General features: G+C 41.2%; 1 protein-coding gene across 2 annotated transcripts in view; it reads left to right on the top strand.

The window, feature by feature from the left end:
- LOC125452853 (collagen alpha-1(XXII) chain-like) overlaps nucleotides 1-24,964 on the top strand; it is a 444,116-nt gene that overhangs the window by 315,892 nt on the left and 103,260 nt on the right. For both annotated transcript variants that reach the window (XM_059645502.1, XM_059645503.1), the window contains 4 exons: nucleotides 12,273-12,317; nucleotides 12,415-12,468; nucleotides 20,214-20,267; nucleotides 21,464-21,508. In XM_059645502.1, the coding sequence (XP_059501485.1) occupies nucleotides 12,273-12,317; nucleotides 12,415-12,468; nucleotides 20,214-20,267; nucleotides 21,464-21,508 (198 nt within the window). The remainder of the gene's footprint in view (nucleotides 1-12,272; nucleotides 12,318-12,414; nucleotides 12,469-20,213; nucleotides 20,268-21,463; nucleotides 21,509-24,964) is intronic.

Below are 24,964 nucleotides of genomic sequence, written 5' to 3'. Positions count from 1 at the left end.
AGTACTCTCCAGGACCGTACCATTAAGTGTGTATGTCCTGCACTGATTTGCCTTTCCAAAATGCAGCACCTCATATTTATCTAAATTAAACTCCATCTGCCACTCCTCATTGGCCCATCTGATCAAATTCCTGCACCACTTACTAATTTAATATCTGTGTGTAAATTAGAAGCTGATTATCTTGAAGTTAGTAAAAGGATGACGTGAATGATTCTCCTTGAAGATGTTCTTTTAAAACTTCAGAGCACATTGAGCAGTCACTTAAGAACATCTGGTAACCATGTATCTTGAACTCTGTGGCTCATTCTTGTTTCTGATTATCCTCTTTAATAATAGGTCTTCCCATCAGGACTCATTGTTTTAGTTTGTGTTACATACTTCGCTCTGGTATAACATACACTTTTATACAGAGTATTGATTATATGAAAAAGGGCTTTGCAAAGTGGAGGTCAGGCTGTTGGGACCTCAGAAGGAGTCACAAGTTGACATTTTGGAGTCAATTATGTTTTCTTCCACCTCCTTATCACCCACTCACATCTTCTTTCATTCCCTTTTCCCCTGTCACACATCCTTTGCCACCCTGTTATTCCCCGACTCCTTTACGTCTACTTCCACCACTCCCCAGTCCCCAATCTTACATGTCTCCTACCAGCCCCTTATCCCACACTCTCACATGTCTTCTATGCTGGGAGGAAACAACAATTTATCATAATTCCACATTCCAGTTCTTAGTGAATAGTTTGAGCATTTCCCAAGTCCAATTTGTTTTTCAATGTAATGAGGGTTTTTCCCATTACCATCCTTCCAGACAGTGAGTTCCAGACCTTCACTGTCCTTTCAGTCAAAACAAGAAATTGATTTCCTTTGTATCTTTCTGCCAGTTATTTTGAACAATGTCCACTAAATGACTGCCTTCTGCTAGGACAAGTGTCAGTGTTAGAAATTTTTAAGTTTTTAAGGATCAACCAGAAGAGCTCCAGAGTCAGTTGAGAGCAAGTGATGCCCATTTGACTTTATCTTTCGGGTCTTGAGAGAGTTGTCTTGTGGTGCAGAGGAGGCCACAGCAGTAACAGCGGATGCAGCATACCTGTTAATGAATAAAGAAAAAAGCTGCAAGATCTGTGGATGCAGTAACAAAAATAGGAGTTACTGGAAAAGCTCAGCAGGTCTGGCAGCATCTGTGAAGAAAAAAATCAGTTATCGTTTCAGGTCTCCTTCCTCAGAAGTCTTCTAAGGAAGTGTCATTGGACACAAAACGTTAACGCTGCATTTTTCTTCACAGATGCTGCCAGACCTACTGAGTTTTTCCAGAAGATTTTGTTCTGGGGGCAAGGACACTGGGGAACTTCTGCAAAGTTGCCTTATAGCTGAAATAACAAAGTGTAGAGCTGGATGAACACAGCAGGCCAAGCAGCGTCTTAGGAGCACAAAAGCTGACATTTCAGGCCCAGACCCTTTGTCAGAAATGGGGGAGGGGGAAGGGGGGAGAGGGTTCTGAAACCTTTACTGGCTCCATTCCTGCCTCTTTAACTTGTCTGTCTCGTCTCCACCTATCTTCTCCTCTATCCATCTTTGATCCACCTCCCTCTCTCTCCCTATTTATTTCAGAACCCTCTCCCCCTCCCCCATTTCTGATGAAGGGTCTAGGCCTGAAGCATCAGCTTCTGTGCTCCTAAGATGCTGCATGGCCTACTGTGTTCATTCAGCTCTGCACTTTTGTTATCTCGGAGTCTCCAGCATCTGCGGTTCCTATTATCTCTGCATTAGCGCGAAGATGACTGATCTTCAGCAATCACAACATTTTAATTGGTTTTATCTCCAACCAAGGATATTTTTCCTCTTACTCCTGTCGATACTAGTTTTGTTAGGTAGGTCGGAGGGGTCCATGTTTCCACGTCAGTCAAATGCACCTTGCTGTCACAGGCATTCACTCTCATCATATTTTACACCAAGGCTGTAGTGAGGTCAGGAGTTGAGTGGCCTGGCAGAGTGAAACTTGGCATTAGTGAACAGGTACTGCTCGACAGCACTATTGATGACACCTTCCATCAATTTTGCCCAGATTGTGACAGGGCATGAAAGATAAAATATTTGCATAGGAAGTCATCGCGAGTTGAAATGTACTGTCTGAAAGGGTGATGGAAACGGATATAGTAATAACTTTCAATGAGAATTAGGATAAATCATACAGTCAAAAATGATCACATGGCAGAAGGAGACCATTCAGTCTAACACATGCAACATTTCCCCATGCCTCTACATATGTGAAAATCACAGCCCTCATGTCTCTTTTGTCGTTAACCGCAAATCTTATCAGTCTGCTGATCCTTCAACCATTCAAGCCAGTGTGGCCTTATCTACTCCATCCAGACCCCTCATAATTTTGAACAGCTCGGTCAATCCCCTAAGCCTTCTCTTTTCCAATGAAAGCAGCCTCAGCTTCTCCAATCAGCCATGCTGAGATACTTCATCCCTGCACCATTATCGTGGATCTTTTCTGCATCCTCTGTAATGCCTTCATATTCGACCTAACTTGACATACTTGAATTTGAAACATTCACTTTATGATGGGTGGAGCAATTAGATATCACTTGCAAAGAACCATCATATGCATAATGAACTGAATAGAATTAATTAGTGCTACTTCAGACTAGGACTTTATTTGTGAATATATGTTTAGTATTTAAACATGTCTGCTATTTTTGATGGACACTGTGGAGGATATTGAAAATTTTGTGATTAACCTACAGCAAAACAAGAGTTAAACTGCAAATGATGAAAAGTGAACTTGCTGGTGTGGTTCAAATCAGTTCGAAGCATATATGAGCATATATCAAAATAGACTGTGGCATAGACCACATGGTTAGGGTAATGAGAACAGTTTGTGGTTTCAGGAGGATCAAGTGAAAAAAAACCTAAAAACATGGAAAGAGCTGTTGCTAGAGAGGTCTTAACTTGTAACCATCTGATCGACATCAAATATGAAATAAAGCTGGATATTTTAAAAGATCGTGGACTCATTCCTTATTATTTTTAAGGAATCTGACAACTTGCCATAATCGACAGGATTGCAAAGATGAATGTTAGATCACTGAAGACTCCTGCACCCTATCGGTGCCCAGAGTTAAGAACACCTGTTGGCTCTCGAAGTCCTCGGGTGACAGTGAAAGCTCAGACCTACTTCATCTAACGCGATCTATAACCTGTCCGTGATCTCCGACTTTAGCCTATAGTGTGTGCAGACATCTGTAATCAGCAGAGAAAGAGTGTGATCTCTTTCCTACAACTCATTGAGTCCCATCGGCTCCAAGTCCATATGAATATCCAGAAATAATGTCTTAAGTCTGAATTACCTACAACAGTGAAAGGAGGGCAGGCTCCACTGTACATTAGTTAAAGGAATATATTGAACAAGAATTTGACCTCACCAAAACTTTGACAGATATCCATCAGAAGTATGGAACCTCCACAGGACAATGGTCTTTGGATGATATTAAATGTATCTGGAGTAAAACCACCCGATTAAAAGATAAAAGATGCATTCACTCATCTGTATGTGTAATGCAACAAATTAGACAGTGACAAAAAAATTATAGACAAATCTAATCATGATTGTGAAATTAATAATCCAAAGGAATAATTTAAAATTGTTTGTGAAGAATTTAAAACAATAAGTCAAAAATTGGCTGAGAAACAGAAGCTACCAATAATGAAAAATCCTTCACCCTCACCATATCCAAGTACTCCCTATCTACCGGCTTTGGCACATTGAAGACACGGGTAGAGTGTGGATTCTGCAAAATGGGAGCAAACAATATAGTCTCAGTTCTAGTGAGTCTGAAGAAGAGGACCAAGCATTTAATTTATGACCAATTCAGGCCAGGAGACATAAGGAAGAGAAAACAAAGGACAAGGAGGGACTAGTTCAATATTAATATACACAGCCCACAAGCCTCCCAATTCCAGATTGGTGGAAACATGGTCCAAAGAACAGCCTCACCTGAAAAACAGAGGCATGAATACATGAAATAAATTGGAAAAGCTTAAAGATGTATACAGTCTGCACCCTATGGTTGGAGTACAAATATTGTCTATTATTAAAGAAGGTAGTGGCAGCAAGAAGCTGGTTAAGAAAGTTAGAGAGAAATTAGCTGACAATGGACAAGACCTTGGCGATGAATGGAAAGCTATTAGGGACTGGTTGAAAGATTATTTGCCCACCTAAAAGAGATGCGAGTAAAGTTCCATCATGTCAGCAGAAAGGCAATGAGGAGTTACAGGACTAAGCAGAAAAGTTTGTGGCAATGTGAATAGAACATTCCAACCTGGTAAGTACATAGAACATAGAACATAGAACAGTACAGCACAGAACAGGCCCTTCAGCCCACAATGTTGTGCCGACCATTGATCCTCATGTATGCACCCTCAAATTTCTGTGACCATATACATGTCCAGCAGTCTCTTAAATGACCCCAATGACCTTGCTTCCACAACTGCTGCTGGCAACGCATTCCATGCTCTCACAACTCTCTGCGTAAAGAACCTGCCTCTGACATCCCCTCTATACTTTCCACCAACCAGCTTAAAACTATGACCCCTCGTGCTAGCCATTTCTGCCCTGGGAAATAGTCTCTGGCTATCAACTCTATCTATGCCTCTCATTATCTTGTATACCTCAATTAGGTCCCCTCTCCTCCTCCTTTTCTCCAATGAAAAGAGACCGAGCTCAGTCAACCTCTCTTCATAAGATAAGCCCTCCAGTCCAGGCAGCATCCTGGTAAACCTCCTCTGAACCCTCTCCAAAGCATCCACATCTTTCCTATAATAGGGCGCCCAGAACTGGACGCAGTATTCCAAGTGCGGTCTAACCAAAGTTTTATAGAGCTGCAACAAGATCTCACGACTCTTAAACTCAATCCCCCTGTTAATGAAAGCCAAAACACCATATGCTTTCTTAACAACCCTGTCCACTTGGGTGGCCATTTTAAGGGATCTATGTATCTGCACACCAAGATCCCTCTGTTCCTCCACGCGGCCAAGAATCCTATCCTTAATCCTGTACTCAGCTTTCAAATTCGACCTTCCAAAATGCATCACCTCGCATTTATCCAGGTTGAACTCCATCTGCCACCTCTCAGCCCATCTCTGCATCCTGTCAATGTCCCGCTGCAGCCTACAACAGCCCTCTACACTGTCAACGACACCTCCGACCTTTGTGTCGTCTGCAAACTTGCTGACCCATCCTTCAATCCCCTCGTCCAAGTCATTAATAAAAATTACAAACAGTAGAGGCCCAAGGACAGAGCCCTGTGGAACTCCACTCACCACTGACTTCCAGGCAGAATATTTTCCTTCTACTACCACTCGCTGTCTTCTGTTGGCCAGCCAATTCTGTATCCAAGCAGCTAAGTTCCCCTGTATCCCATTCCTCCTGACCTTCTGAATGAGCCTACCATGGGGAACCTTATCAAATGCCTTACTGAAGTCCATATACACCACATCCACAGCTCGACCCTCATCAACTTTTCTAGTCACATCCTCAAAAAACTCAATAAAGTTTGTAAGGCATGACCTACCCCTCACAAAGCCGTGTTGACTGTATTTGATCAAGCCATGCTCTTCCAGATGGTCATAAATCTTATCCCTCAGAATCCTTTCTAACACCTTGCAGACGACAGACGTGAGACTTACCGGTCTATAATTGCCGGGGATTTCCCTATTTCCTTTCTTGAAGAGAGGAATTACATTTGCCTCTCTCCAGTCCTCAGGTACGACTCCAGTGGAGAGCGAGGATGCAAAGATCTTCGCAAGTGGCGAAGCAATTGCATTTCTCGCTTCCCAAAGCAGCCGAGGACAAATCTGATCCGGGCCTGGCGACTTGTCAATCTTGATGTTTGACAAAATTTTCAGCACATCAGCTTCGTCTATCTCAATCCATTCCAGCATGCACACCTGCTCTTCAAAGGTTTCATTCACTACAAAGTTCGTTTCTTTCATAAAGACAGAAGCAAAAAACTCATTTAGGGCTTCCCCTACCTCCTCAGGCTCCACACACAAGTTCCCTATGCTATCCCTGATCGGCCCTACTCTTTCTTTGATCATTCTCTTATTCCTCACATAAGTGTAAAATGCCTTTGTGTTTTCCCTGATTCCTTCTGCCAAGCCTTTCTCGTGCCCCCTCCTGGCTCTCCTCAGACCATTTTTGAGCTCCTTCCTTGCCTGCATGTAATCCTCTCTAGCTGAACTTGACCCTAGCTTCGTCCACCTTATGTAAGCTACCTTCTTCCTTTTCACTAGAAGCTCCACCGCTCTCGTCATCCAAGGTTCCTTAATCTTACCCCTTCTTGCCTGTCTCAGAGGGACATATTTACTCATCACTCCCAACAACTGTTCCTTAAACCGTCTCCACATGTCTATAGTTCCCTTACCATGGAACAACTGCTCCCAGTCCATGCTTCCTAACTCATGTCTAATCGCATCATAGTTTCCTCTTCCCCAATACATAAATACAGAAGAAATTGGCAGTAGTATTCTAGCATCCCAAAATCTGCCTTTGTCACAGGATTAAAACCCAAACTAGCAAAAATGTTAAAGGTTATGGTCCCCTATTGAGAAACCAGTCGGAGAATGTGTGATGAAATCATTGAAGTGGCTAACTGTTTAGTACACAATATGGAATCTAATCTTAGGACCATGCAGACTGTAGTAACACCAGGAGCCTTGGCAGGTTAACACCCAGGTAAATGTTATAACTGTGAGTGAGAAAGACATTGGGCAAAGACCTATCGGATTAAAAAGAAGGCTGGAAGTAGTCCAAAACCTACTCCGGGACAGGAATTTTACTGAGCAACTGAAAGGGTGTTACTAGACTGCAACAAGACCATTTCCCCTGAAAAGCAGAAGGCGCTTCTGGATATATTGCCTTTTGGATAATGGTGCTGAATTGGCATGTTTACCTTTGAGTGACAGACATAATCTACCCTTTGATGGTCAGTGGAGGACTACAGTCAGAGTAAGAGGAAAAGGAAAGGCTTGGGAGCAACTGGAACAGCTGTGAAGGAAAAAGAAATAAGGATAGAGAGAGAGAGACAGAGAGAGAGAGAGACTAGCTTTCTGTGGGGCATTCACCGAACTAAGTGTTAACTCTTTGTGGTCTGGTTTGAGTGCATTGTTGTTCTTTGGTTGTTAAGTATTATCTTGTGTAATATTTGTGTTTTCATTCCCTGGAGCTTGAGATCAGGGAATACTTTGAATTTAGTTTGCTTTTTGGGAATCTTTTGCGATTTAAAAGTGTAGTATGTGCCTGTATCAGTATGGAACATGCTCGGTTAATATAATGTCTTTTTAAGGAACTATCAGTGGTCATAAAGCAAAAATCTGCAGTGAAATGTCGATTTAAAAATTTGGTCATAAAACTCAGTAAAAATTTCTGTCTTGGAATTGGAAATTGTCATGTTTGGAATTTCATTTTCTGGCCAGAGTGAACTTCCAAGTACTGTTTTAACACGAGTGAGTCTTTAATTCCAGATAATAAAATTTGCTCAATGTATATGTACTTTGGTGTAAAAGTATCCACACAATGGGAAAATTAAAATTCTAGAAAAGCAATTCTCCTTGAAGAAAATTCTGATGATATTTTCTAAGATGTGAGAAAACTGATATCAAGGAGTTTTATAATGGAGAGTACAATCTTTCAAAAAAGGTAGGCTTTTCCTTTGTTAATTAGATTAAGGATTGGTTGAAAGATTATTTGCCCACCTAAAAGAGATTCAAGTAAAGTTGCATCATGTCAGCAGAAAGGCAATGAGGAGTTACAGGACTATGCAGAAAAGTTTGTAGCAATATGGATAGAACATTCCAACCTGGTAGGGACACAAATACAGAAAGAAATTGACAGTAGTATTCTAGCATCCCAATAAGTATGTTGAGGAGTTTTCACCCCACCACTTATACCACTATTAACTGATCAATTCTGTTTAAAGTAAATTGGATGGATGCATTTTGTTTTTTTCAGAAAAGAGTATGAACTTCATAGCCTATCTGCAGACTTCCAGTGTCGTAACACAATGATGGATGAGGCATCCTCAAACCATCAGGCAATTCATTAAAAACATATCGCAGCATTGAAGAACTACTGCGAAAACATGTAGGAATTTCAATGCATAAAAATTGTTTGTGAACAATTGTGGTAGTAAACAGAATTTTGAATTTCAACAAATTTGCAAATTTAAACAAATTTAAAATATGTGGGTCATCTTAGAGAAAGAATGAACGAAGTATGCTTTGTCTGAATCAAACAGGAATGTCTGACTTCTGTTTTAAAATACTATAAGGTAATTTACCACGGACTAAAGATCTCTTCAGATTTCAGGAATTAGATAGATCATAATATTTAAATGGCAAAATAAGATGAGATGAAGTAATTAGAGATAGAGAGTAGTGGCTGAAGAAAAACAAATTAGAGTAATGGGTTCAAGTGCCAATTGAAATTAACATGCATTTTAGTGAAGAGGAATGTTTAGGTGAATATACTAAACTGTTAGCTTTCTCTTGGTGGTATTTTTGTGTTCTTGTCTTTTCTTGGTGAACTTGGTGATTGTGACAATACCTGAGGCTTTGGAACTGTACATGGAGTGAAAAGTAAAATCTTTTGATAAGATCATATGAGAGTCAAAAATGCATGGTATGGTCTTGGTATACTATTGTAAGTGTGCAAAAGTGAGTGTTACCTCGGAAGTAGTAAACATGAGTGAATGCTTGGTAAAAAAGTTGCACTGAAGAACAGACCTCAGCAATGTACACCCACTTGAGGAATGGATTGGGAGAGCACAAGGGTGTAGTTTAAATGATAAAACACTGACACATAATCCATAGAGAAACTGACTTTAAAACAGTGATAGTGAGCTGAAATGAAATGGCCCAATAAATGATGACACACTGATAACTCTAAAAAGTGAACTTGGAAATTTTGTATAACAAAGTGTGGAGCATCTACAGCATCTGCAGTTCCCATTATCATTGGAAATTTTGTGTTCATTTATGATGTTGATGAGCAACCAGTGACTGAAACTGACGCCTGATTAGAAATGTTACAAAGCACAAGATGGAGATGTTGATTATATTACTTTTTGTTGTTGCGATTCTTAATCTGTATTTCTTCTTTATTTTGCTTAAATGTTGTATTCAACAAATGTTGAAGCCTAAATATCGGTATTTTACGGTTTTCCAACAGTCTAGGGAACCTACATGTTATTGTTAGCTTGCTTTGCTTGTGTAATTCTGTTTGGGAAGAATCAAAAGGTGTGGAGTATATTGAAAATTGTGTGATTAAGCTACAGCAAAACAAGGGTTGAACTTCAAATGCTAAGACATAAAAGGAGGTTTGCAGGTATGGTTGAAATCATTTTGAAGCAGTCATGAACATATGTCAAAAATAGATCATGGCCTAGACCTCATGGCTAGGGTATGGAAAACAGTGTATGGGAGGATCAAGTGAAAAAAAGTATGAAAACACAGAAGGAATTGCTGCTGGAGAGGTCTTAACTTATCTGATCTGGCCTGATCGACATCTAATAGGAAATAAAGTTAGATATTTAAAAAGATCATGGGCTCATTCCTTATTACTTTTAAGGAATCTAACAGGCCCCTTCTGTGCTATGTGTTCTGACAGGAAATGTTAGAATAGAAAATAAGCAGGAAGCTAATATAACAGCTCAAAGGCAATCCACCATTGCATTGAATTTCAGTTATGCCAACTCCCTCATATAAATCCATTAGAAAATTGAGACTGAGATCTAAATATAATGCAGAATCATTCCAGAGATTTGTACCACCAAACAGACTTTTTTGAGCTCAGAGTCTACTGGGGCAGTCCAAAGTTACTCAATCTCCTTGTGTGCCTTCATTTACCTCTGCTCCAAATGCTTGTCCAAACTCGCCTTCAAAGGTGAGATCTCTGTCAGACAAATTTCTCCTACCGTCTCTCCTCACTGTCATCATGATCAATTTATATTGACATTCCCTCATAACAGAATAACAAAATCAAGTAAATGATTGCTCCCTAATCAAAACTCAGCACAATTTTGAAAATCCAATTTCCTTTTAGCTTTTTCAACTCCAGTGGAAATAGCCTAAAGTAATTCAACTTTCTCCTGATAGCATCAGTTTCACATTTTTGCCACAGCCTTGTGAATTTACAAAGAGCATTTCTGACTTTACTGTCCTTACTACGATCCCCAAATTTTACACATGGTGTCTCATCCATAGCCTGACTAAAGTTTTGGTGTAAACTATTGTCAGGGCTGTGTTGTTTTATTTTTGTGCGTTTTTAAAGAAAGTTATAGACTGGAGAGAGAAACAAATGTTTTAAAATTAGTGTTTCTCAAGGCTGCTACATGTTTCAAAAAGTAGGCAATATGACACTCAACCAAGACATCATATAAATAGCTGTTGAATAAGCAGTAATTGGATTTTGAGTTGTTGACAATTTGGAGCTGAAGTGTGTTCAAACGCAACTTTTCTCAGCAATAGAAGGTTCATTGGCCTGTGGACTAGTGATCCTGACATACCTGCACAGAATGTCTATCTAAATATCTATCCAATGCCCTCATAAATGCCTCAATTGAATCTGCTTCCACCATATTTCCAGGGAGTGCATTCCATACACTAACTGCCTACTGTGTGAAAAAGCTTTTATCATATCATGCTTGCTTTATTTGCATATCACTTTAAATTTGCTTTCTTTTTTGGTGAGCAAGTCTTCCCTCTATCTATTCTGTCCAGTCTACTCATGATTTTGAAAACCTTCATCAAATATCCTCCCAGCCTTCTTTTCTCCAAGGAGAATAGTCCCAATTTTTTTAATCTATTCTCATAATGGAAATTTCTCATTCCTGGAATCATTCTTACAAATCACTTCTGCAGCCTCCAATGCAGCCACATCGTTCCTCTAATGTGATGCCCACAACTGTTCAAAATACCCCAGCTGTGGTTTACCAAATGTCAGGTTAACCTCCCTTGTGGAAAGACTCCATGTAGGCTGAACTTTATAGCAAAACTCCTCCTCACATCAAGAGTCTATATGGACGAATTTGTATTTTCCTATGGTTGAATGAATCATCTACCTAGACAGGAAAAATGTTTGCAGAAGTGTGGGAGAAGTTCAGTTAAGAGTAGTTAGAACATTGAAAGCTTTTTCTTCATCCAGGATAGACCACTTTGGACTTGTAAGAATTCACAGTCTCCTTTACTAAGACAGAATCCTGAGCTAAAAGTGGGTTAAAGTGCTGTTATAGCTCAAGACACCATCTTGACATCTTTTTTGGCACTAAAATATTCTGCATTTACCCCACCAACTATTACGATGATTAAGTTAAGTGATGATTCATTGTGAATTCCAATCAAGTTTCACTGATGCCTACAATCTCCTTGTGACACAGATTTTCAGTTGAGGAAATGGCCAGGTTATTCTCAGTCTCCGTCAATGCCATACTGTTGATTATTTTGCCTCTGATTTTCCACCCCCTGAAGCTCCTCCCAATTCCATTACGAAACTCATGGCCCTTGCTGAGAAATGAACAGCATCAGGGCTCAGAATGAATTGTCAGTCTGTGGGGAATTCACCTTGTCCATTCAGATCATATAATGGCGCTTCTATGTGGATTTTCACTACGTGCCCTAATTACCTTGTTTTTTTGTAATGAACAACAGGCAGCATTGCTGTTATTTATTGTTGGCACCATTTTTGCACTCAGCAAAATAAAACTACTGTCATTAAAAAAAAGTTTCATATCATAGTTTGCTTAGTATATTTATCGAAGAGCTGATTCAGGTTGTCTTATGGCATTGCTTGGAACTCATGTCACTGTGCAGAAAACATACACATGTGTAAAGTTCCTATAGATAATAATAAAGTATTGTGGATGCTGAAGATTTGAAATATCAACAGAAAGTGCTGGAAAAACTCAGCAGGTCCAGCAACAAGTGTGCAGAGAGAAGTAGAGTTAACATTTTGAGTCCGGTGTGACTCTTCTTCAGAACTGGTGCTTACAAACAGCAGTTTAATTTTGATGAAAGCGATAACAAGAAGTGAATATGCTGTCAGCAAGTAAGAGCTTCAAAAGGTTTTAAAACTAGTGTTTCTCAAAATATCAATTCTATTTCTGTCTCCATAGATGCTGCTAGGCTTGCTGAGTTCAGGTTTAGTCTCATTCTCATTTGGCGTTAAAATGGGCAAATCTCATGTATATCAACTTGTAATTACTTTTTTACAGGGTCCAAAAGGAAACAAAGGACTGCAAGGGCACCCTGGTTTAAAGGTAGAATGGAGCTTTGAAGTTTTCAGTTATCTTGCTAATTTCAAAACTCACTGTTTTGCAATTATTAACTAATGATAATTTATTCACTTTTCCAAAGGGTGAAATGGGAGAAGCAGGACTTCCTGGACTTATTGGAAAGCCAGGTTTGGAGGTACTTCTATCAAGTTTTCTTTCTGATTGTTCTGTGTGATTCTTTTTGTTTGATTCTCCATTACATTGCAAAAGGATGGAGCAGTTTGTTTACAATCCCACTTTACAATTTTTTATTCACTCATGGAATTTGGACGTTGCTGGCTGGCCATCTCTACTTATTCTTGAGAAGGTGGAGTTGAACCGCTGCAGTCCACCTGCTGTTGCCTGATCCACAATGCCTTTAGGGAGAAAATTCCTGGACTTTGACCCAGCGACAGTGAAGTAATGATGATAGTTTTTCAAGTCAGGATGGTGAAAGGCTTGGATAGGAAATTGCAGGTAGAGGTATTCCCATGTATCTGCTGCTTTTGTGCTTCTGGATGGAAGTGGCCATTGGTTTGGTAGGTGATGTCTAAGGATCTCTGGTGAATTTCTGCAGTTCATCTTGTAGATAGAAAACACTGTTAACTACAACCACATTGCAGTGTGAGTGGAATCACGTGTAGGCCAGACCAGGTGGAGGAAGTGGCTGTTTATGAATGTGATGCCAGTCAAGTAAATTTCTTTGTCCTGGATTGTGTCAAGCTTCTTCAGTGTTTAGGAGATACACCTACCCAGAGAAGTGGGGATTATTCCATCACACACTTGACTTTTGCCTTGTAGATGTTGGACAGGCTTTCGGGAGTGAATTACAGTACTCATAGTATTCGCAGTATCTGACCTCCTCTTTTAGCCACTGTGTTTATATCATGAATCCAGTTGAGTTTATGGTCAATGGTAACCCCATGGATGTTGATAGTGGAGGATTCAATGATGGCAACACAGTTGAATGTCAAGGAATAGTTGTTAGATTGTCTATTATTGGAGATGGTCAAAGCCTGGCATTTATGTGGCACAAATGTTATTTGCTACTTGTTAGCCGAAGCTAAGATATTGTTCAGATCTTGCTGCATTTGAGCATGGACTGCTTCAGTATCTGAGGAGTTTCAAATGGTGCTGAACATTATGAAAAGTTTGACCAACATCCTTACTTCTGACCTTAAGATGGAAGGAAGTCATTAATGAAACAGCTAAAGATGGTTGCGCCTAGGATTCTACACAGAGGAACTCTGGAAGAGATGACTGACCTCCAACAACCACAGCCATCTTCCTATACACCAGGTATGATTCCAGCAAGTGGAGCCCTTGCCCCCGATACCCAGTGATTCCAATTTTTCTGGCATTCCTTGATGTTACACTTGGTCGAATGCAGGCCTTGATGTCAAGGGCTGTCGCTCTCACTTCACTTCTGAAATTCAGCTCTTTTGTTCACTTGTGAGCCAAGGCTGTCATGAGTGGCCCTTGTCGGACCCAAACTGGCTATCAGTGAGTAGATTATTGCTGTTCAAATGCTGCTTGATAACACTGTTGATGACATCTTCCACCAGTTGACTGATGATCGTGAATAGATTGATCTGACATTGGATTTGTCTTGTTTTTTTGTGTAGGTGACATACCTGAGCAATTTTCCACATTTTCAGGTAACTGTACTAGAACAGCTTGGCTAGTAAAGTGTCAAGTTTTGGAGCACAAATCTTCAGTACTATTCCAGGGTATTGTCACAGCCCATAACTTTTGCACCATCCAGTACCTCCAACTGCTTCTTCATATCATGTAGATTGGATCAAATTGGCTAAAGACCGATATCTGTGATGCTGGAGATCACTGGAGGAGGCCAAGATGCATCATCCACTCAGCACTTCTGGCTGTAGGTTACTGTGAATGCTTCAGCTTTATCTTTTGCACTGAAGTCTCGGGCTATTCCATGACTGAGGATGGAGATATTTGTGGATAACTGCATGTCGTAGAACTGCAAAGCTTATATATGATCCATAGGTTGAGGGATAGCTTAGCTGTGTCTATCAGTCGTTGCTTACGTTATCTGGCATGCAAGTAGTTCTGTATGGTAGCTTCACCAGGTTGACACCTTATTTTTAGGTATGCCTGGTGTTGCTCCTGACATGCCCTCCCGCACTGTCCACTAAACCAGAGTTGATTCTCTGACTTGATGGTAAGGGTTGAGTCTGAGTGATAATGGGAACTGCAGATGCTGGGGAATCCAAGATAACGAAGTGTGAAGCTGGATGAACACAGCAGGCCAAGCAGCATCTCAGGAGCATAAAAGCTGACGTTTCGGGCCTAGACCCTTCATCAGAAAGGGGGGTGGGGAGAGGGTTCTGGAATAAATAGGGAGAGAGGGGGAGGCGGACCGAAGATGGAGAGAAAAGAAGGTGGGTGGAGAGGAGAGTATAGGTGGGGAGGTAGGGAGGGGATAGGTCAGTCCAGGGAAGACGGACAGGTCAAGGAGGCGGGATGAGGTGGTAGTTAGGAAATGGAGGTGCGGCTTGAGGTGGGAGGAAGGGATGGGTGAGAGGAAGAACAGGTTAGGGAAGCGGAGACAGGCTGGGCTGGTTTTGGGATGCAGTGGGGGAAGGGGAGATTTTGAAGCTTGTGAATATAGAAAGTCATCTTGGGGCCTGGGATGGGGGTGAGGGAGGAGGTGTGGGGGCAAGTGTAGCACTTCCTGCGGTTGCAGGAGAAGGTGCCAGGTGTGGTGGGGTTGGAGGGGAGTGTGGAGCGTACAAGGGAGTCACGGAGACAGTGGTCTCTCCGGAAGGCAGACAAGGGTGGGGATGGAAAAATGTCTTGGGTGGTGGGGTCAGATTGTAGATGGCGGAAGTGTCGAAGGATGATGTGTTGTATCCAGAGGTTGGTGGAGTGGTATGTGAGAATGAGGGGGATCCTCTTGGGGCGGTTGTGGCGGGGGCGGGGTGTGAGGGATGTGTTGCGGGAAATGCGGGAGACACAGTCCAGGGCGTTCTTGACCACTGCGGGGGAAAAGTTGCGGTCCTTGAAGAATGTGGACATCTGGGATGTGCGGGAGTGGAATGCCTCATCCTGGGAGCAGATGCGGCGGAGGCGGAGGAATTGGGAATAGGGGATGGAATTTTTGCAGGAGGGTGGGTGGGAGGAGGTTTATTGTAGGTAGGTATGGGAGTCAGTGGGCTTGAAATGGACATCAGTTTCTAGCTGGTTACCTGAGATGGAGACTGAGAGGTCCAGGAAGGTGAGGGATGTGTTGGAGATGGCCCAGGTGAACTTGAGGTTGGGGTGGAAGGTGTTGGTGAAGTGGATGAACTGTTCGAGCTCCGCTGGGGAGCAAGAGGCGGCGCCGATACAGTCATCAACGTAACGGAGGAAGAGTTTGGGTTTGGGGCCTATGTAGGTGCAGAAGAGGGACTGTTGCATGTAACCTACAAAGGGGCAGGCATAGCTTGTGGGCCCATACGGGTACCCATGGTAAGGGTTGAGTGGTGGATTAGCCACGTCATGAGGTTGCAAATTGTGCTGTTCTGTTGCTGTTGATAGCCTTAACACCTAATGGATGCCCAAATTTGAGTTCTTAGATCTGTTCAAGGTCTGCTGATTTAGCACAGTGACAGTGCCGCACAACACAATTGGATCGTAGCCTCAATATCAAGGCAAGACTTCATGAATGTGAAGGACTGTATGATGGTCACTCTTATTGATACTGTCATGGACAGATGCATCTGCTGCAGCAGATTGATAAGGATGAGGTCAAATATCTTTTTTACCTCTTGTTGGTTCCCTCATGACTTGTTGCAGATCTAATCTAGCAGTTAAACTCATTAGGACACAGCCAGCTCAATCAGTGGTGCTGCTGCTTGAAATACACCACCCAATGTATATGTTCTGCCATCTCCGAACTCAGTGTCCACTCCAAACATTGTTCAACATGGAGGAGTACTGATTCATCAGACAAGGGAGTACAGTACATGGTAACCAGCAGGAGATTTCTTTGTGTATATTACCTGAAACCATGAGACTTCATGGGGTCCAAAGCCAACGTTCAGGATTCCCAGGGAAACTTCCTCCTGATTGAATACCACTGTGCTGCCAACCTCTGCTGGCTCTGTCCTGCCAGTTACACAGAAGATATTGAGGTGACGGTATTGATTGGGACATTGCTTGTAAGGTATGATTCTGTGAGTACTATGTCAGGCCTTTGCTTGATTAGGCTGTGAGACAGCTCACCCAGTTTTGACACTAGTCCTCAGATGTTAATAAAGAGGACTTTGAGCATCAACAGAGATGTTTCTGGTGTTGTTTTTTTCTGGTGCCTAGGCCAATACCAGATAATCCATCTGGTTTCATTTCTTGATTGAGAGTTTGGAGCAATTGATACAGTTGAGTGCCTTGCTTGGCCACTTCAGTGGGCAATGAGAGGTTAACTATATTACTGTGTCAACACTTGCTCAAACAGATTATCATTGTATTCCTAATGTTGCAGTGTGGCTATTGGTTCTTGGCAGAGAGTCACAGATCAGCCCAAGGGCGTCGTACATCTGAAAGGACAATGGTGAATAAATTTTATCTGTCTGTCATTGCACAAACTTGATGTCTTTAACATCATAAGACCATAAGACTTAGAAGTAGAAATAGGAATTTTCTCCACCATTCGTTGAGATCAAGGCTGAGCTAATAATCCTCAACCCCACCTTTCTGCCTTTTCCACAATTCTTGATTCTCATACTGATTAAAAATCTGTCGATTTCAGCCATGAATACACTTAGTGACACAACCTTAACAGCTCTCTGTGGTAAAGAATTCCACAGATTTACTATACACTGAAAGAATAAAATCCTTGTTCCTGTTTTAAATTGTGACGCCTTATTCTGAGATTATGCCCTCTGGTCCTTGACAGTTGCATAAGGAGAAACAGCCTCTCCCGATTTATCCTGTCAAGACCTCTAAGAAGTTGTATATAGTGATAAGGTTGTCTCTCAACCCACTATTGTTTAACTATATTTAAACCACTAAAAACAATTCTTCACATGAAATGAATGGCATTGGACTGAAGCTGAATTATAGTTATTATGGTACCAAAGAAGGACATTTAACCCATTAAGTTGATGCCAGCTTTGTACAACTGTCCACTGCATCTTAATCCTCTGCTCTATATCTGTAATCCTACATGTTTATTTCCCTGAAGTGATCACCAAATTTATTTGGAATTTTTTTTGTTGTCCCTGCTTCTACTATCTTCATAGTAAGTGGCTTCTGGTCATTATAAAAAGCTGTATGAAAAAATTCATCTTCAATCTTCCATGGAGAGATGGCAAGCTAACATTTCGAGTCGAGATGCTGCATGATCCACTGTGATCTCCAGCATTTGTTGTTATCAGTACAGATTCCGGCATCTGCAGTAATTTGCTTGTTCATCTTTACATCTTTCTGCCACCCACCATGTCTCTGGTCTAAAACCTTAAATATGTCCTCTTCTCTTTGTACTATGAGCTAATGGGAATTTGTTTCCCTGTCTACCTGATCAAAACCCTTTATAATCTTGCTGATTTTTACCTTTTCTGCTCTAAAATTCCCTAGCATCTTCAACCTAACCTTATAGCTAAAGCCTCTATAACACTGGAATCATTCTGATAAATCTCCTCTGCAACCTCCCAAGGGCACTTAAATCCTTCCTCATGTGTGGTTACTGTAACTGGATGTCATGCCAGTTTTATTCTCCACATGAAACTTTGCCTCACCACATAATCTTAATTCCATCTGTCTGTTCCTTTCTCCATCATGTCTTTTTCAGGCTATCTCTTAAGTGTACCTATGCAACTTACCTCACGTATTCATTCTTGGAGACAGTTCCACATTTTCACCACTTGCTTTGTGAATAGATTCCTTTCCATCATCTTTCTGCATTAAGGATGGGCATGTTTTTCCATTGGTCCATGAGTACTCTGGTTGCTACCCTGCAATCTTCATAACCAGACGAAACCATCACAGACTTGTCACTCTTGAGTGAAGCTTGTTTTGTTTTATACCTGGTGAAGCAAGTGGCAATTCTGCATATGAAGAAGAAGAAGCTATCATTTCTCATTCAATTTGTGGTAACGTGATGTCATAAAATCAATACAGAATTGATTTTAAGACAGATGCAAGAAAGTAAGCTCATTCAACTTTCCATTTAATGTGTTTCTAAGGAGCAGCTACAATAATTCCACTTCGGGAGCAAGTGGCTATTCAGCCCCTTGAGCCCATCCTTCAGTGCAATTGCAGCTTATTACCTTAGTATTCAGCTGTCCCAGAGGCTTACCCTCCACCACCTTTCAAAGGATTGTTATGGGAATCTAATGGTTATGAATGGACCAGTATTACAGGGAATGTGAGTTCAGATCCCAATATGCCATTGAGAAAATCTAAACTATCTTATTGAATTGCATAAAATAAAATATTAGGCATAAAGTAGGCTGATACTTGCAAGAGGGAATGCCATGCTGAGTCCTTGGAACAGCAAACAATGACGCTGACACTGATTGCTGTCTGTAGTGCTGAATTTAAGGGCCTGGATTTTGATGTTAGATGAATAAGGAGTGATTGTAGAAAAGACTCACTAGATTGAATCCACAAGCCCTATTCCTAAAACTAGTCCAAGGTATCTGAAAAATGAAGGAATAAAAAACAGAATTCAAAAACTGAATCTTATATGAGGTTGACTGTGATTTCAGTGTATCTGTATTTTCTTCTGTCCTTGTTTCCAAGGGTTAAGCCATGTACTTCCATTAGATTGATCCATACTTATAGGTGAAGTACTGCAGTGGTTTTGCCATTGCTTTTTGCAGAATGGCTGAGAAGGAGACTCTGCCACTCTTACTTCCTCTAATCAAGTGTAGTGGAAGAATTGAAGGGCTCAGAACAACCCACTTGGCAACATTATGAACACCCCTTCCATGGCCAACAATTCCTAACATGACACTCATAGATGAAACTTCTGATGTTAAGGTAGGGATGCTATCCACTGCACCACAAGACTTCCTCACACAAGTATATCTACTGACTTCAAAAATTCTGGAGCTGAAAGGTCATTAAATTACAGTAAAAATGTAACCAGCTTAATGAAATCTATGAGGGAAAGGGGCTTCCTGCCTGATCCAATATTGTCTATATGTGACTTAGAAATCCACACTGATATAGCTGACTGAGGGACCTCTCCAGCAACTTAGCAAGTCAATTTATGATATTGAAATTAGGGTCCCTGAGGGTAGGTGATAACATCGGGCTTGCCAGTGATACCCACATTCTGGCACTGTGCAAGGTAGAAATTAGTGACAATTTGAATTTCTGCCCCATGCCAACTTTAGCTTTTCAGCTCTGTTTCATATCTGATCTGAAATTCCCCTTCAGACACTTAATCGTAACAATGGGTTGAATTTGATCATTCCGTCCTTAGCACTAGAGATCAGCCTTGTATGAGTCATGTACCTTACCACCAAGGCTCAGAGACTCAAAAAATGCTGACAATATCCAATGTGCAGCCTGACACAAAACACAGCACAAATTCCTTCATTGACACTGATAATCAGCAGATTAGTTTGAAAAAAGAGAATATGATGGTATGTACATGGGCAAAGCCATCATGATGAAAGATACATGAGTCTGCCACAATGGTAAAGAACATTGAGGGCTGCATTGTTATTTCTAGAGTTTGGACATTCAACACCCATGTTAGAGACTTGACATTAATGCATAATGCTGACCCAGCCTGCAATATGATAGGACTTATATCTGAAGGCAGATAAAAGAGGACTGAAACTGGATGGCTGCATTCTATTGGCAGAGCTTTGATGCTTCCCATTTTCACTTCCATTAGCAACGTTTCAAGTGTTAACGCTTTCAAATATCCTTGTCTTTCAGGGTCGACCAGGTCTACCAGGTCCTGTGGGTCTAAAAGGATTAAAAGGAGAAATAGTAAGTATGTTTGAACATTCCTAAATTAATGTTGAAAATGTATGAGAATTCGTGATCCTGTGCTGACCCCACACCACCACTCTATACCTGTTCACCAGATGCTTCTCCCCACATCTCATTTCTGGATAGATGGAAGAATTGCCCCTAATCTGCTAATCAGTAATCTGTTTAAATTGGACAGTAAGAAGTGGAAGAAGCTTTGATTGATTCAATCCTTGCCATGGCAAAACTCACAGAAATATGGGCCATGTTCTCAGAAGGTGGCTTAAAGAGAAGACCATTCAGTATTCCAAGTTTGTTCTGTCATCCAGTTGCCTCTAATCTATACCTTAAACCTAACTGCCCACTTTTTTGTAACCATAAATCCCCTACCGAAGAAACATTTGTCATTTCCAGGTGTACCAGCCTTAGCAGAGTCATAGGATTATAATATCATACAGTATAGAAGAGGCCCTTTGGCCCGTAGATACCATCTACACTAGTCCAACATTCCTACACTAGTCCAACAGTCCTGCAGCAGGCCCATAGCCTTGAATGTTATGACATTTCAGGAGGTCATCCAAGTAATATTTTATGGTTGTGAGGTTTCCTGTCTCAGTTATCATTAGACCACATCACCCTCTAGGTGAAAATACTGTTCCTCAAATCCCCTGTAAACCACTTCAAATTATGCCCCATTGTTATTGACCCCTTGCCTAAGGGAAACAGCTGCTTTCTGTTCATCCAGTCTGTGCGCCTCATAATCTTATATGCTCCTATCAGATCCCCTTCAACTTTCTCCTCTCCAAAGAACACAACCCAAGTTTATCCAGCTGAAATACCCATCACAGGCAGCATTTCTCATCCTATATAATGAGACCTGATTTCAATACTCAAGGACTTTTATGAAATGTACTGAGCTTGTAATTGAAAGTTTTCCAAGAGTTAACCTTGTTTCAAGAAAATAACTCTTTCAAAATATGCCAGTTTATTATTTTCCTCCTCTGTGTGAAATATATGCACTCACTTGAGCCTCTCTCACAACCTTAAATTGGAAAGATTTTCTAATTTGTAATTATCATGACAGTGCTACTCCAAGGAGGTTTGGCAGAGTTTAACAAATGCAATACATTATTATTCTGGGTTGTCAGTTTCAGATTATGTTCAAATAATGATCAGTAATGATCTTTCTTTCTTTCTCTTCTATTGTTTATTAGGGGGCCACTGGAGAACCAGGCCAACCAGGAATACAGGGTGAAAAGGTTTTTATCGCATGTCATTCTGTTATTACCTTCAGAAATACTGGTGTTATCATCATATTTATATCCAAAGCCAAGTCATTGACAACCTATTTTAAGTCTTGTATAATTTTTCTGAGCATCATGGAAAAGAGAAATAGTTGAAGAAGTTGACTTGCAGAAGAGGGTCTTGCAAACAGGATTAGGGAGAATCCTAAGGTATTTTATAAATACATTTTAAAGAGGAGAGGTTAACCAGGGAAAGAATAGGGCCTATTAGGGACCAAGGGGGCAAACTACGTGTGAAGCCGCAGAATATTGAAAGTATATTGAATGAATATTCTTCGTCGGTCTTTATTCTGGAAAAAGAGAATATAAGTTCAGCATTCAGAAAAAGGCATATGAGTGAATTGCAGTTTGACATAATGAGGAGGTAAGGAGGGTCTGTTGGGCTTATAAACAGACATATCCCCTGGGCCAGATGAATTGCATCCCAGGCTGCTATGGGGGTGTGAAGCAGGAAATTGCAGGGGCTCTTAATACCATTTTTCTATTCCTGTCTGTCCATCAGGTAAGTGCCGATCTACAACTCCAACATTACATCTGTGCTCTTATACTCTGTGTTACGACTGATGAAAGCAAAAGACCCATATTTCTTCTTAAGAACATAGAACATTACAGCACAGTACAGGCCCTTCGGCCCTCGATGTTGTGCCGACCTCAAGCCCATCTAAACTACACTATTCCATGTACGTCCATATGCTTGTCCAATGACGACTTAACTGTACCTAAAGTTGGCGAATCTACTACCGTTGCAGGCAAAGCGTTCCATTCCCTTACTACTCTGAGTAAAAAAACTACCTCTGACATCTGTCCTATATCTTTCACCCCTCAATTTAAAGCTATGCCCCCTCGTGCTGGCCGTCACCATCCTAGGAAAAAGGCTCTCCCTATCCACCCTATCTAACCCTCTGATTATTTTATATGTTTCAATTAAGTCACCTCTCAACCTTCTTCTCTCTAATGAAAACAGCCTCAAGTCCCTCAACCTTTCCTCGTAAGACCTTCCCTCCATACCAGGCAACATCCTAGTAAATCTCCTCTGCACCCTTTCCAAAGCTTCCACATCCTTCTTGTAATGCGGTGACCAGAACTGTACACAATACTCCAAGTGTGGCCGCACCAGAGTTTTGTACAGCTTCACCATAACCTCTTGGTTCCAGAACTCGATCCCTCTATTAATAAAAGCTAAAACACCGTATGCCTTCTTAACAGCCCTGTCAACCTTGGTGGCAACTTTCAAGGATCTGTGTACATGGACACCGAGATCTCTCTGCTCATCTACACCACTAAGAATCTTACCATTAGCCCTGTACTTTGCCTTCTGGTTACTCCTACCAAAGTGCATCACCTCACACTTGTCTGCATTAAACTCCATTTGCCACCTCTCAGCCCAGCTCTGCAGCTTATCGATGTCACACTGCAACCTACAGCATCCTTCGTCACTATCCACAACTCCACTGACCTTAGTGTCGTCTGCAAATTTACTAACCCATCCTTCTACGCCCTCATCCAGGTCATTTATAAAAATGACAAACAGCAGTGGACGCAACACCAACCCTTGCGGTACACCACGAGTAACTGGTCTCCAGGATGAACATTTCCCATCAACTACCACCCTCTGTCTTCTTTCAGTAAGCCAATTTCCGATCCAAACTGCTATATCTCCCACAACACACACACTGTGTATCCACACACACTAACTGTCCTATTCAAGGAGGAGTGGTAGAGATGTAACAAGAAGTTACAGACCAGTGGATCTCATCTTGGTGACAGAGAAACTATTGAAGAAAGTTTGAAAAGAGTGAATTAATACCCACTTGGAAAGGCATGGATTAATTAGGGATAGTCAGCATGGCTTTGGCAAAAGGAGGTCATGCCTAACATTTTTTTAAAAATGTGATAAAGCGTGTGGATCTGGAAAGTTCAGTTGATGTAGTTATATGAATTTCAGTAAAGCTTTTGACAAGGTCCCACATCGGAAACTGATTAAGAAGGTTAAAGCACAAGGAATTAAGGGAAACTTGATGAGATGGATCAGAAACTGGTTTTGTAATGACACACAAAATGGTAGAAGGCTCAAAAACAAAGTTGCTGGAAAAGCTCAGCAGGTCTGGCAGCATCTGTGAAGAAAAAAACGGAGTTAATGTTTTCGGTCCAGTGACCCTTCCTCAGAACTGAGCCTGAAGTGGAAGAAGAGAGATAATGGGAACTGCAAATGCTGGAGAATCCGAGATAACAAAGTGTGAAGCTGGATGAACACAGCAGGCCAAGCAGCAACAAAGTGGAAGAAGGCTGTTTGAGTGACTGGAGGCTGATGTTCATTGGTGTACCTCAAGGATCAGTACTGGGACCGTTGTTGTTTGTTATACATTTAAATGATATAGATGAAAATGTGGGGAGAATGTTAAGCTAGTTTGCAGATGACATCAAGATTGGTTAATAGTAGTGATGTGTCGGTCAGATGGGCAGACTAGTGGCATATGGTATTTAACCCTGATTAGTGCGAGGTGATGGACTTTGGAAGAAGAAACATGATGAGGGAGTTTTTAACAAATGACAAGACACTGGGTAGCTTAGAGGGACAGAGGGATCTGGGGTAATTATTCACAGATCCCTGAAGTCGGCAGAGCACAGTTAATAGGACAGTTAAGAAGAAATATGGGTCCTTTGCTTCCATCAGACGTGACATTGAGTATAAGAGCATGGATGTAATGTTGGAGTTGTACAGAGCGTTAATTAGGCCACATCTGGAGTACTATATGCAGTTCTGGACACCTCACTACAGGAAGCATGTGATAGCTCTCAAGAGGGTATAATGGAAGTTCACCAGGATGTTGCCTGAGATGGAGAAAATGAGCTATAAGGAGAGACTACATAAGCTTGGGTTGTTTTCTTTCGTGCAGAGAAAACTGAGCAGGGACATGGTTGATGTGTGTAAGATTATGAGGGGCATGTGTAGGGTGAATGGAGAGCAGCTATTCTCCTTGACTGAGGGGTCAGTTATGAGAGGGCATGGTGTTAGGGTTTAGTTTCAGGTAATTCACAGGGAATTTGGGAAAATTTATTTTCACTCAGCATGTAGTGGGAATCTGGAATGTAAAGCCTGGGAAGGTAATGGAAGCTGGAAACCTTATGAACCTTCAAAAAATAATTAGTTGAGTACTTCAAATATCAAACTATCCAAGGATATGGGACAAATGCAGGAAACTGGACATAGTTTTAGTGGTAATTAGGTAGGTGCAGATTCAGTGGGCTGAAGGGCCTTTTTGGCATTGTATAAATCTATTACTCTTTGAATCTAAGTGAATATTGCAAATTTAAGCAAAAAATCCAGGGCTGTGGGATTAACTAGATTTTTTTAAAAGCACCAGCAAAAGTAAAATGGAACACCAGGCATCCCAGTGTGCTGTCAGATTT

This window comes from Stegostoma tigrinum, chromosome 4 (assembly GCF_030684315.1).
Source record: "Stegostoma tigrinum isolate sSteTig4 chromosome 4, sSteTig4.hap1, whole genome shotgun sequence".
In the NCBI taxonomy this organism is placed as follows: Eukaryota; Metazoa; Chordata; class Chondrichthyes; order Orectolobiformes; family Stegostomatidae; genus Stegostoma; species Stegostoma tigrinum.
Note: the sequence above shows the minus strand (reverse complement) of the source record. Positions and strands in the feature narration are given on the sequence as shown.